General features: G+C 38.9%; 1 protein-coding gene across 1 annotated transcript in view; it reads right to left on the bottom strand.

The window, feature by feature from the left end:
* LOC144225243 (cytochrome c oxidase subunit 1) overlaps window positions 1-14,552 on the bottom strand; it is a 61,969-nt gene that overhangs the window by 46,784 nt on the left and 633 nt on the right. The window contains 1 exon segment of the mRNA XM_077756413.1: window positions 13,836-13,928. Coding sequence (XP_077612539.1) covers window positions 13,836-13,928 — 93 coding nt within the window.

Raw genomic sequence — 14,552 nt, forward strand, 5'->3', positions numbered from 1 at the left:
ACATCTATACAGGATTTTTCTATAATCCTTTAAAGGAGGGCCACATGACTCACTGTTTAATAATACATGACAGACAACATACAATTCCCTTGGCTTTTTATTATTCACCTTATTAATCAACTTATTCAGAAACACAATAAGCCAATTTTTCTTCCTAGATAAAATCTAGGAATTTTAAGTACATCCAAGCAATAAGGCATTGCTTATGATAATGGTGTTGGCACTTATTGTAAATATGATGCTTTTACTTGGTGGCATTTGGCAAGAACATTCCATTTTTATGACTACACTTTAGTTTTTAGCACAATGTCAAAGTACATAGAAAGGCTACAGCAATATTACTAGAGTGTCTATTTTATGGAGCACCAACTTGACTTTAAGAGAAAATTCCTGGTTATCAAGAGAGAGGATGATGTAGTCTAATTCTGACATAGCCACTCGGAGAAAAAAGAGACTTATATAAATGTGTTTTTGAAAGTTTCCAGAAACCTTGATTTGATATTTAAAAAATAAAAGGTGATTAAGCTTAAGGAAAATAATTTATTAATCATAGAATTGTGGTTAATACCCATGCATGTGAGTATATCTATACTTGATCACAATTTTCTTCTGTTCTTGGTTCTAAGGGATATATTAATTTATCAACAAACAAAAACAAAATTAAGGTAATAAAAGAAAATTACATCTAGGGGCGCCTGGGTGGCTCAGTCGGTTAAGCGTCCGACTTCGGCTCAGGTCATAATCTCACAGTTCGTGGGTTCGAGCCCCGCAACTAACATTTTAATGAACACAATGCTAATTTAATCAACTAGCTCAACTAATTGTTCATATTTGGATAATGAAATATTTATTATCTAGTATTTCCGTTAAGTATGAAAATTATCATCTTTTTCTATATAAAGTTCCGTGTTGGGATCATGTACAGGAAAAGACATCTGTTTTCTAAAATCCATTTAAAAACTTTTCAGTAAAGTACTCATATGCATTTAAAAATATCATTTTTAGGGGTAAAGAAAATCATAAGTTTTAAGTATTAAAGAAAAATAATAACTTATCCATCTAGCTTCAATTAGTTATAGAAGTTTCTGAAAATGAGTTTAGAGGTCGGGAGCCAATCTGAGTACATCAACATGCAGGGTGAGAGGAACATGAGGAAAAACTATTTATAAAATTCTTTTAATGTTGATATTTTCAAATTGTAAAGCCAAGAAACAACACACTCTCCACACTGGTTTCCAGGAATACCGCTTGGCAATGAGAAAGAATGAAATCACGCCATTTGTAGCAACGTGGATGGAACTGGAAGGTATTATGCTGACTGAAATGAGTCAGTCAAAGGGCAGATATCATGTTTTCACCCATATGTGAATCTTGAGAAACTTAACAGAAGACCATGAGGGAAGAGAAGGAGGAAAAGTAGTTACAAACAGAGAGGGAAGGAGGCAAACCATAAAAGACTCTTAAATACAGAGAACAAACTAAGGGTGGATAGAGGGTTGGGGGAGAAGGGAAAATGGATGATAGGCATTGAGGAGAGCGCTTGTTGGGATGAGCACTGGGTGTTGTATGTAAGCGAGGAACCATGGGAACCTACCCCCAAACCAAGAGCACACTTTACACACTGTCTGGTAGCCAATTTGACAATAAACTGTATTTTAGAAAAAGAACACGTTCTCAGATTTCAAGAATTCAGAAACGACTTTGTTTTAGAAGTTAAATTATACACATAGTTAATGAATAAGAGAGAGAGTAAGTGATTTTAAAAATCTGAGTTTTTACTTTACTACAAATGAGAATGGATCACACAACAGAACCCATCTGTTGCTTGGCCACACATCGTTTGTCCTTGGCGGTTTATGCTGACCTAATAAAACAGCAAGAACAAAATATGCGAGCAACCTCATCTTGATGTCTAAAAGAGTTCATTTGCACTTACAAAAAGGCCTCTGCTTTCTCCGCAAGATCAACGAAGCAGCCTTTCCAGACCATCTCCTCATTTTGCTTCCCCTCCCTCTCCCAGGCGCCTGACAGACTTTCGCTCCTCATTCATGGGGCTGTGCACCAGCCCCTACCCTGCACTGGCATGCCTGCATCCTGCTCTTCCTCCTGAGTCTGTCCCAACGCTGCTGGCCGATCTTTCTCACCCCATGTACTCATTCAACATTCATTCACGTATTCAACAAGTATTTACGGCACATCTACCATGGTCCAGGTGCTGTTCTAGCAGCTGGGGATACAGCAGGAAACAAAATGGATAGAGTCCTTGCTCTCATGGAACTTACAAACATTCCAAAGGAGGAGCAAGTAAGAATAAAGTTCTAGTACAATACCACGTGGTGAATGATACATTCTCTGAAGACAATAAATCCTGGTAAATGTGTTAAAATTTTAGAGTGAGGGGGTGATTTTAGATTGGCTGTTCACAAAAGACATGTTGAGGATACGCCCTTTGAACAGAGATTGGAATAAAATAAAATCTGCATTTATAAAATGCTTATAATGGACCATACAGTTTTCTCATGCCAGTACTCTTAAACCCTTATCATGGTTCATCATGGGACCCTAGTGGGAAAAATGAAAACTGCCTTCTACCCAACCAGTTGCTGTGGCCACAAAAGAGTAGAATGGGCAACAGGCAGAAAATCTGGGCTAGTGTAAACTGTGAAAGTGGTATTATGGGCGGCTGAGGACAGGACAGAGAGCTGAGAAGCTTCTCACATTTTGTCTTTATAACCTGTCAGGTCTGCTGGCAAAGAGTTATTCAGAACATGCAAGAGAGCAAAAACAGTCACAACACAGTGCTCGACTCAAGTGAAATAGAAATAGGAGTAATGTGTGAAAGCTACCACCAGAAATAGCTCATCCACAAACCAACCAAACAACAAAACAGGTGTTGAAAAGTGGAGCAGCCACCTCTTTCCTGAGAGTGATTTCACCATTTAAAACCAACTGGCACAGGGGCGCCTGGGTGGCTCAGTCAGCCAAGCAGTTGACTCAGGTCATGATCTCATGATTTGAACCCCATGTCGGCCTCTATGCTGACAGCTCAAAGCCTGGAGCCTGTTTCGGATTCTCTCTCTCTCTCTCTCTCTCTTTCTCTCTCTGCCCTTCTCTAGCTTGCTTGCTCTTCTCTCTTCTCTCTCTTGAAAATAAATCAACATAAAAAAAATTTAAATCAATGGGCAGTAATATTAGAGACAAACAATACTGAATAAAACCTATTGTTCTCTCAAGTTATATAGTAAGATAATTATATTGGAAAATAGGGTTAAAATTAATTTTTCATTTTTCAATAGCCAAAAGCCAAAGAACCCTTTTGTATATACAGCGTTACCAAAACTAGAGTTAGTGTACTCCATAAAATAAGAGAATTATGTACATTTCTTTTCTTCTAAGACAGTTTCTTGAAAAACATCAGTCCTTGATAAGAAAGTTGGGAATGGTTACTTCCCTTCATGCAAAGACTTCTGATTCTGAGATTTAAATTACAAATGATCCTGCTATGTTTTTTCTTATCATTAAGGTTAAATTTCTGATTTAAAAAAATGGTGATAAAGGAAGAAAAAGAAGTGTCTAGTGTCTAGTGTCTAGTGTATGAGCACTGATACCGTTTCTTAGAGTATAATCACTATCTCTTGCCTTTTCGTTTTATTTTTGTACAGAACACTTGCTGAGTGCTAGCTGCATTCTAGGCACTGTTTTAAAGTACTTTATGGCCATTATGTCACTTATTCCTACCTGACAATTATCCTCTGACATAAGTACAACAGATTGCCAAGTGATGCCAAGGGCACCACACAAGTGAAATAACTTTTCTCCACATCCTGCTTGTTGGTAAGTGGCATAGCCAAGGGAGCCAAAATCGAAATCTGATCTCTCTGACCTGATACCTATGCTCTTAACAAATAAGTGCCTGGTTCTCTACTCCTCAGCTCTTCCCGCACTACATAGAGATCAACGGCCTACCTATTTTCCAGACCAAGGATATTTTCCAGAGCTTAGCTTATGGGAGCTTTCTGTTGTGTTTGATGTTGTTGTCCAATCCTACCCACTTGAAATTTCCTAGACCCCGAATGTCCTTGGTTCTGCATTCCTCTTATACCTCTCTGGATGTTTCATCTTCATCTTCTTAGGTTNCTTCAGCTCAGGTCATGATCTCATGATTTGAACCCCATGTCGGCCTCTATGCTGACAGCTCAGAGCCTGGAGCCTGTTTCGGATTCTCTCTCTCTCTCTCTCTCTCTCTCTCTCTCTCTGTCTCTCTCTGCCCTTCTCTAGCTTGCTTGCTCTTCTCTCTTCTCTCTCTTGAAAATAAATCAACATAAAAAAAATTTAAATCAATGGGCAGTAATATTAGAGACAAACAATACTGAATAAAACCTATTGTTCTCTCAAGTTATATAGTAAGATAATTATATTGGAAAATAGGGTTAAAATTAATTTTTCATTTTTCAATAGCCAAAAGCCAAAGAACCCTTTTGTATATACAGCGTTACCAAAACTAGAGTTAGTGTACTCCATAAAATAAGAGAATTATGTACATTTCTTTTCTTCTAAGACAGTTTCTTGAAAAACATCAGTCCTTGATAAGAAAGTTGGGAATGGTTACTTCCCTTCATGCAAAGACTTCTGATTCTGAGATTTAAATTACAAATGATCCTGCTATGTTTTTTCTTATCATTAAGGTTAAATTTCTGATTTAAAAAAATGGTGATAAAGGAAGAAAAAGAAGTGTCTAGTGTCTAGTGTACGAGCACTGATACCGTTTCTTAGAGTATAATCACTATCTCTTGCCTTTTCGTTTTATTTTTGTACAGAACACTTGCTGAGTGCTAGCTGCATTCTAGGCACTGTTTTAAAGTACTTTATGGCCATTATGTCACTTATTCCTACCTGACAATTATCCTCTGACATAAGTACAACAGATTGCCAAGTGATGCCAAGGGCACCACACAAGTGAAATAACTTTTCTCCACATCCTGCTTGTTGGTAAGTGGCATAGCCAAGGGAGCCAAAATCGAAATCTGATCTCTCTGACCTGATACCTATGCTCTTAACAAATAAGTGCCTGGTTCTCTACTCCTCAGCTCTTCCCGCACTACATAGAGATCAACGGCCTACCTATTTTCCAGACCAAGGATATTTTCCAGAGCTTAGCTTATGGGAGCTTTCTGTTGTGTTTGATGTTGTTGTCCAATCCTACCCACTTGAAATTTCCTAGACCCCGAATGTCCTTGGTTCTGCATTCCTCTTATACCTCTCTGGATGTTTCATCTTCATCTTCTTAGGTTTCTAACAAGAAGTAGAATGTTAGGGCTCCTCAAGGCCCATCATGGCCCACTCCTACTGTCTACTTTTCTCTCTTGGGACATCCGCATTCGTATCTCGAGGTCTGCCATCCTCCCTGGACATCAGACTTATATCTACTAATACTTGTGTGTTTTGGGGTGGGGGACACTTCAAACCCAAAAGACTTTCCACTAAATTCATCATGTCCTATATATCAGTGAAGGTCCCAGTAGGGCTCTCCGGGGAAATCCTAGAGAGTATAATTAAAGGACTATCACTAAAGGTGTGGAGCAGTAACAATGGTACTAAGCATGTTAGGAAAGGAAGTAAACCAATCTGGAGGAGTACACATTCCTAAAACTGCAACATTTCAGGCAAAGGTGTCAGTTATCTGGAAGTCAGCTTGAAAATTACCCTCTCCCCGGTTTGCCAAATCTAACCAGTCTTGTCAACTTAGCTATGTTTAATACTGTCTCTCTTTTTTTAGCTTCTTTTCCCATCACCCTAGGGTCAACACTTGTCATCTCTTAACTGGACCAATACAGTAACCTCCTAGTAGTCAACTGCTTCTGGGCCCACTCCACCTTTGGGATAAACTTTCTTACAGTCAAAAGCTCTATCTGAAATGCAAATCTTACTCTACTAAGCCTGGCCCAACCCTTCAATGATCCTCTTCACCTAGAAAATAAAGATCCTACTTTTTAGCACAGCATATAGGATTCTCCATGATCTGGCATCTAACCCTTCCTCTCCTTTTGTGCACTACTGTATTTTACTAAATACTATCCTACTTCCATTCTTTTTCCAACACTGGGCCTTCGCTAATGCAGTTTTCTCTGTCTATATGTCCATATTTTTATTTTTATTTTTTTAAATATTTTTATTTATTTCTAGGAGAGAGAGAGAGAGAGAGAGCATGAGCAGGGGAGGGTCAGAGAGAGAGGGAGACACAGGCTCTGAAAATGGGCTCCAGGTTCTGAGCTGGCCGTCAGCACAGAGCCCGACGCGGGGCCGAACCCACGAACCGCGAGATCATGACCCAAGCGAAAGTCGGATGCTTAACCGACTAAGCCACCCAGGCACCCCTACATGTCCATATTTTTAAACCTAACTCAGGCTCAGCTCAGGTATCATCTTTTAAGAAATCATATCCTAAACCATGAGATATAGTCTCTCCTGTAGCATATTAACATAGTTTTCACTATTAAACAAACAAAAACCTCACTCCATTTTAGTGGCATTTTCTTTTATGTCTGCTTTCCCCACCATGCCATTTGTGAAGATTCAACTGACTATTGTCCATTCTTGTACCTACAACATCCGGGACAATTCCTGACACACAATAAATAAATATTCAATCAATGTTTGATTAACTGAATGGAATTGGACAGCAAATCATTATCCTGGAATCTGAAAGACAGACTTCATATTGAAGAAGCAAAGTAACTTCTCCATGTGACCATTCTGGCTTTGGGGAAAGACTGGTCAACCAGAAGAATTTATAGGATACCCTTTCAAGGAAACGACATGACAGGGGGAGGTTAGTCAGAAGTTAAAGCCAGGATCACAAGGCAGTAATGCTAGAGTTAATCAAAATAGAATTCTGATTCAGAAAGTAAGGTAGGAGTTAGGAATCAGAACGCAGATCAGACCAAATATGGAAAGGGCACTGCAGCTTCTGTGGAATTCTCTAACATCTGGTTTGTAAATGCCAATCACATGCTCCTATGAGATGAATCAAGAGGGAATCATAATCTAGTTCAGCACACAGGGCTATAGTTGGTGTCTGATGGGTGGGGGGTAAAAGGAACAAGGGACAGAAATTTCTCTGTGCATCACTTGATCAATGGAGGGCCCTAAAGAAGGAACAGAATCAAGGACCTGGTAGATCCATGATATTTTCTCACACACAAATAATCTATTATTAAAGAAAAGTACGTGTGCAGAAAGAAAACAAACACAAAGTTTCCGTTATCTGAAAAGCAGTTAAATGAGGTGATACAGAAAAAGGGCAACATTCATCAAGTAAATCACATACACATTAGTATTACGAAATACAATTCTGATTTAGGACCCCTGCATTGTAGATAAATTCTTTTTATTTGCTTAGTCAAGGTAGAAAAATTACCAGCTTCGCTTGCTTTTAATTCGCTTTATGGTAGGAACAGTTTTGTTAGAAAAATGAGCTGCACAGCATTCCTATTTAGGAAGAGTGGGAAACCAAATAAATAAAGACCATTCAATAAGAAATTTATTTGCATATAAATAGAAGGATGGCAATACATTTGTTTTCATCAAACTTTCTTTCATTGATTCCTTAACTTTCCCTATATTCATTTCCTTACAAAAATCACTGTGAATATTTATAATTTGGAATACGATTCTCAGACTCCGAGGATTCCTATTTTTCAACCCTATTTCCAGTTCTGATTCTCTGTTTCTGAAGTATTTTCCCAAGCAACTCTCATTTTTTCCTCCTTTGTCTCAATTTCCTGACAAAAAGGAAGAGAAAACCCTTCCTTATCAAGAAGCCTCTACAACCTAGTTTCAAACATCCTCTGTTTGTTGGTTGGTTTGAATGCATTCAGAAGGAAAAAAAGTTGGCCTTTTAGGTAACTGGAATGTCTAGGAAAGCAGACATATTTCCTTGGAGAACTGGATTTTAAATGAAAGAGTTAAAAATGGTTTTCTGTACAAAGATAAAATATGGTTGTACTTATAGAAATAAATTTGAAGGCTCCATGTTCAGAGGGGGAAAAAACCAAAACCTAAGGATCAATGCTCTGGAGACCAAAGACAAGCTCGTGAAAGGACACTTAGTAATTAGGAATAATTAGTGATTGTAGATTACAGGAGAGGTGCTTCATGAGGTTATTTACATATTGTTCTGAATAGCTGGTAGAAGCAGTGTGGAACCTGTTGGAGCCAAAAGCTCCAGCAGAGATGAGGATGTGAGTCTTCGTATCTGCCTCTAGCTTCCTTCCACCCCATTCACCCCGTTGCGCATTCTTTTTTTTCTTTTTCTTTTTTTTTATTTCTAGGAGAGAGAGAGAGAGAGACAGCGTGAGCAGGGGAGGGTCAGAGAGAGAGGGAGTCACAGACTGAAACAGGCTCCAGGCTCTGAGCTGGCAGTCAGCACAGAGCCCGACGCGGGGCTCGAACCCACGAACCGCGATACCATGACCTAAGCGAAAGTCGGACGCTTAACCGACTAAGCCACCCAGGCGCCCCCCGTTGCGCATTCTACTTGAGCCACATGAACCGTGTTTTGGATCCTCAAATCAAGGACACAAGTATACAAAGAAGTCTCTCACATATTTATTTAAGCAGAAAGAGCCAATGCCAATGGAGCTTTGGGGCCATGATAGAAGAGTTCTTTAAGGCTTTGAGTTATGCTCTTGGATTAAACACCACCATAGATAGAACCGAGACTAGGGTGTAGGAAAGGCTTCATCTCTCTAGGGCAAAGTTATGGCAAACATTAGAGGGGTTTCTATTATAAGAATGCAGAAATCTCTGTAAGCTGTAGCTGGTAGCGGTCACAGAAGAATGATGATACGGAAGAGGAAGCAAGGATATGACTTGCAGAGTTGGCTGGATGTTGGCTGAAGCCCCAGGTCAAATATAGAGGTAATGAAGGCGATTTCCTCTATTATTCCAACTGTGTTATCAAATTGATGACAGCAAATACAGTTGAGGTAACACTGGTGAATAAATGAGCAATCAAGAGTGCTACATTTTTGGGAAAAAATAACACATCGGTATTTTGATTTATAGTTTTAATAAGTTCTTAATATAAGGAACTGGTAAATTTTTATTATTTTTAGTGTAATACAATGTAATTATAGTGATTTAATTCACATAATGATAATGTTCTCATGTTTTCCTTAAAGATGTGTTCGCAAATCAATATGATGATAGTTAATACTTTTCAATCAGAAACTATATAATGCTGAAATTTTTTTTTCTTTTTTTTTTTTAATTTATTTCTAGGAGAGAGAGAGACAGCGTGAGCAGGGGAGGGTCAGAGAGAGAGGGAGACACAGACTCTGAAACAGGCTCCAGGCTCTGAGCTGGCAGTCAGCACAGAGCCCGACCCGGGGCTCGAACCCACGAACCGCGAGATCGTGACCTAAGCGAAAGTCGGGCGCTTAACCGACTAAGCCACCCAGGCGCCCCATAATGCTGAAAATTTAAATTCTGTTTATGAAGCTTCTATTATTTGCCTAGTTCCACATACTAAGCACAGTGGGAGACAAAAAATTACAATATACTTTCCTTTATTTCAAAAGTAAATGTAGGGGCTCCTGGGTGGCTCAGTTAGTTAACTGTCTGGCTTCGGCTCAGATCATGATATCACAGTTGGTGGGTTTGAGCCCTGCGTCAGGCTCTGTGCTGACAGCCTGAAGCCTGGAGCCTGCTTCGGATTCTGTGTCTCCCCATTCTCTCTGCCCCTCCCTGCTCATGCTCTGTCTGTCTGTCTCTCTCTGTCTAAAATAAACACCAAAAATTTTTTAAACAAAAAATTGGGGCACCTGGGTGGCTTAGTCGGTTGGGCGTCCAACTTTCACTTAGATCATGATCTCGCTGTTCGTGGGTTGGAGCCCCCCGTCGGGCTCTGTGCTGACTGCCAGCTCAGAGCCTGGAGCCTGTTTCAGTCTGTGACTCCCTCTTTCTCTGACCCTCCCCTGCTCACGCTGTCTCTCTCTCTCTCCCAGAAATAAATAAAGGACATTAAAAAACTTAAAACAAAATTTTTAAACAAAAATAAATGTATTTGGAGTAATAAAATGAACATACTAGGTGCTTTCTAGTGAAGCTCATCATTGCAGTGGGGCTATGCTTCTGAAAATGCAGCACTGAAACTATGTACCAGAAGGCATTAAATTAGGGAAAAAATGAGAATTTTTTTTTCTCACATGGCCACTCCTGTTAAGCTTTCTATTGTGCCACACTGTTAGCCATCACAATGGCGTAAATAGGTGCACCAACAGTACCCAACACTCGTCCTTGGCAAACCCTTAAGACTCAAGTTGGAATTATAACACTCAGGGGTCAATGTGCTTCTGAGTTTAAATACCTTTAAGTTGGATATTTAGATGCTAGAAATAGTGCTACATTTACAAATAAAGTACAGGGGTACTTGGGTGGCTCAGTCAGTTAAGCATCTGACTTCAGCTCAGGCCATGATCTCACAGTACATGGGTTCAAGCCCCGCAGCGGGCTCTGTTGCTGACAGCTGGGAGCCTGGAGCCTCCTTCAGATTCTGGGTCTCGCTCTGTCACTGCCCCTCCCCTGCTTATGTTCTGTCTTCATCTCTCTCAAAAATAAATAAAACGTTAAAAATTTTAAATAAAATTATAAATAAAAATAAATAAATAAATAAATAAAGTACAAAATGGGGTGCCTGGGTGGTTCAGGTGGTTAAGTGTCTGGCTGTTGATTTCAGCTCAGGTCATGACCTCATGGTTTGCAAAACTGAGCCCTGCGTTGGGCTCTGCACTGATAGTGCAGAGCCTGCTTGGGATTCTCTCTCTCTCTCTCTCTCTGACCTCTCCCCTGCTCGTGCTCTCTCTCTCTCTCTCTCACACACATACACACACAGAAAATAAATAAATAAACATGAAAAGAATTTTTTTAAAAGTACAACTCTTATATTGTTCTTAATTACTTATATCTATAGACATGTATTTTCTTATGGGTCAAAATGAGGCAGAGGTATGGTGTAGATTTTTTAATTCCTTAATGTAACAACAATCTTTCATACAACAAAGAACACAGGCAAACATGTGGACAGTGGGAAGGATTATTACCCAATCCCTGGTAGAAGCCCAGCCTGGTGAGCCTCCTCCAATTTAGTGGGGATGTCATATGCAAAAGAGTTTCTCTAAAAGGTTGGCGACAACATTTATCAAAGGAGTCAGTTGACAGAGGAGTTAATAACAGGAAACTTCATTGTGAGGAGGGTAGTTCTGGCTACTCCAGAAAGATAAAAACATTATAGTTCATCTGCCAATGTGCCAATGTTGTAAAATATAGAATGTGAATGATACCTCCATGAGGAAGTGAAAATTCTTCCGTGTGTGTGCGTGTGTGTGTGTGTGTGTGTGTGTGTGTTTAAGAGAGAGAGAGGGAGAAAGAGACAAAGAAAGGGAAGGGGGGGAGACAAGAAGAAGGAGAGGAAGAGAAAGAGGAAGAGAGAGAGAGAGAAAAGTGGAGAAAGGCAGACAGACCTTGGAAAGTGGATATTTCTCCTAAAGAGGAGTACTATGACCAACATCATAACACTCATGCTTTATAGAATTAAACATAAACCTCTTTTCAGAAAACATAATTAACTCCTCTTTCAAATTTAATGTTCTTTAATTACAGATCAGGTAAGAGCAGACACGGAAGAAAACATAGAGAGGAGGTTAAGGAAAGAAAGAAGGATTCATGCCAAGCCTATGAGTTTAGGGAAACATTCCACTTGACTACTAATGAGCACCATTTCAAGGAAGGCAGAATTTAAATTCCTATGATGTCATATTCTACAATTTGCATCTTAGTTGACAAAATACTGATATTGAGTGAACTGATACAGGAAGCAATTTTCAAGAAGAGGTTTAGTAAAGATAGGATAGGTGAGAGAAATTATATTGCTGGGAATTATGGGAAAATGGACAAGAGAGAGACTCATCAGATAAATACTCCATTTACATTCATATGTGGGTTGAAGATTTCCAAACTGGTAGGTTCCCAGTATCCTTGATAATAGAGTTCTACTTTATTTTTCTACTACATATACCATCAGTATTGATTATGAAATTTAAAAAATTTAAATTTTTTAACATTAACTTTCTGTTTATGCAGCACTTGTTGTGCAGATATTACCTTTATAGGATACAGTGAATGATATAGGCAATCTGAGATGTCTGATTAAATGTTCCTATCAGTAGCTAGGGATTAGGAATGATGCACAAAGACTTCCATGGCCAGGCACATTTAGTCTAGCTCAGTGTAACTGGTTAGAGGCAATCATACAGATTCAAATTTTTAGACTTCCCCATCACTTATACGCTGCTGCTTGCTTCTGATTTGTGAAAAAGATAAAACTATAAATCTCGCCTCATATTTTGGTTTCTCTAACTTAGGGCTTTGAAGAATTTTCTTTCTTATATAGAAGATACTAATGTGGAGTAGTGAAAGATTTCTTGACATAATGAGAGCTACAGAGATTTGGGGGAGGTTGGATAAATGTTTCTGACTCAGCACACAGAGCTTATCATTGAGATTCAATCAACAATCTGCTGTTTAATAACAGAATTGTTTTCCGGTAACTACTTTACTGACACTTATGCAAAACCTTGAATGCAAATGTATCTCCAAATTATAAAGAGTGCCCATTTTATCATGTTATATATTATTCCCAAATATAAACGCATTATCTTTTGTGTCCAATTTAACACTTTGAACATCTCTTTGTCAACCGTAACAGATTAAGGCTAATGAAATAGCATATATGAAATACCGAGAAGACTGACTGGCACATGATGGGTATTCAGTATATATACATATAATTTCTTTCCCTCTGATTTGCTTTACATTCGGGCAACACAAAACCACATTTACATAAAATAAAAGGTAATGAATGACTTGCTTCACAAAATTAATTGTCCCATTACAATATTTATTTAAGTGACAAGCTTTATCAATGTATTCACTCTGTGATGCAGTTAACCATAATTGACATCCATCTGCAAATGGGCAAAAATACACCTATTATGTGAAACAAGGTGAACCTCTATTACAGTCCCTGAGAATACCATTATGCCAACACTGACTGGATTTTCTCACATCTGTGTCAAGTTTTGATTAGAAGTTTTGCCACATAATTTACGTTTTAATTGCAGCACTCTAACCCCATTCTCAAACTCATCCTTTGGCCATTCAAGAAATTCTCATTTGTTATGAAGAATTCAAATAACCTGCAGTTATGCCAAAGGTTGGGTTTGGGTCAGATGTCATACATGTAAGTCTTAGCTGTTACTTAGAAAAATGCGTGGTGATGCTATTGCCCACTTGGGATTCATGACAAGTGTTGCATAGACATAAGAGTTCTGACAGAATTTGACAAATAGAAAAATTAATAGGAAGCATAAATAAGTCTAATGCAGTTGTGGGGTATGCTAAAAGAGCAATCTCCTAGAGTGAAAGCCCATGACCAAACTTATCATTTACTAGATTTTAGGTAAGATTGTCATTTAAAACTTTAAAAAATGTAAAAACATATTAAATAGAACTTAGAATTTCATATATTCACTATTGTTCTTTCTCCTTGAAACTATTTTTTCCTCTATTACATTATAAACTATAATGTATATAAACTCTGTAAACATTAATGTTTCCATTAAGAAACATTAAAATACGGAATGTTTAAAATTGATGCTTTTCTCAATCCATTGGTCCTATTCCACTGTCTCCTTGTCAACTATTCACAATTAATGGTACATGGAAGCAAAAAGTGACTCTTTGATAGAAGGAAACATTTGCATCTATTAACGTACATCCATTTCCAAGGTAGCGATGACGGTGGTGCTGAAAGGATAGCTCCCAGTCACCTGTGACCCACTTTGCCAGGAAGCGGAATGGACTAAAAACTAAAGCAGACCCACCGAGGACACAAGTGGTAGACAATGACCTCACAACTCCACACTACTTTCCAAGCAAACATGTAGCTGAAATTTTTTGGAAATATTTTCTGCACAGGATAGCTACAAAACAAGCATTTTTTAAAGCAGCGACCGTCCTTTTCACTTTCCTCCAAATGACAGCCTAAACCTGCAGAATCTAAAGAAAACTCGAAAAAGTTAATTATACAGATTTTTCTGCCGTTTAAATTTAGAGGCACCAGCCTTTGTAAATAAGGTGGGGGAAAGCCTAAAGACTTTGTAAGGGGAATGCTCGGGTTGAAGATGAAGATTTGGGGAGAAGAGTTCTCTCCAGGCTCAAGCTGACGCTCGTTCAAAGAAAACCATGCTCACGACCCACCCCGGCAGTCCTTCGCGCACGGGGAGCTCGGCCCCAGGTGTGCACTTCCAGCAGAAAGTCCATGAAGACAAAGCAGCCGCGCACACGGTTGGAAAGAGCACCGGGGTGCAGCAGTGACCAGAAGGAAAAGCGACCTCATTTTGTCTGGTGAAACACTACCTAACAAGCCCACCTGTGATGTGCATACGAGCGGCGGTGGAAAAAAAAAAAAAAAAAAAAAAAAAAAAACAAAA

The sequence above is a fragment of the Crocuta crocuta genome, unplaced genomic scaffold (genome assembly GCF_008692635.1).
Source record: "Crocuta crocuta isolate KB4526 unplaced genomic scaffold, BGI_CrCroc_1.0 scaffold262, whole genome shotgun sequence".
NCBI classification, from domain to species: Eukaryota; Metazoa; Chordata; class Mammalia; order Carnivora; family Hyaenidae; genus Crocuta; species Crocuta crocuta.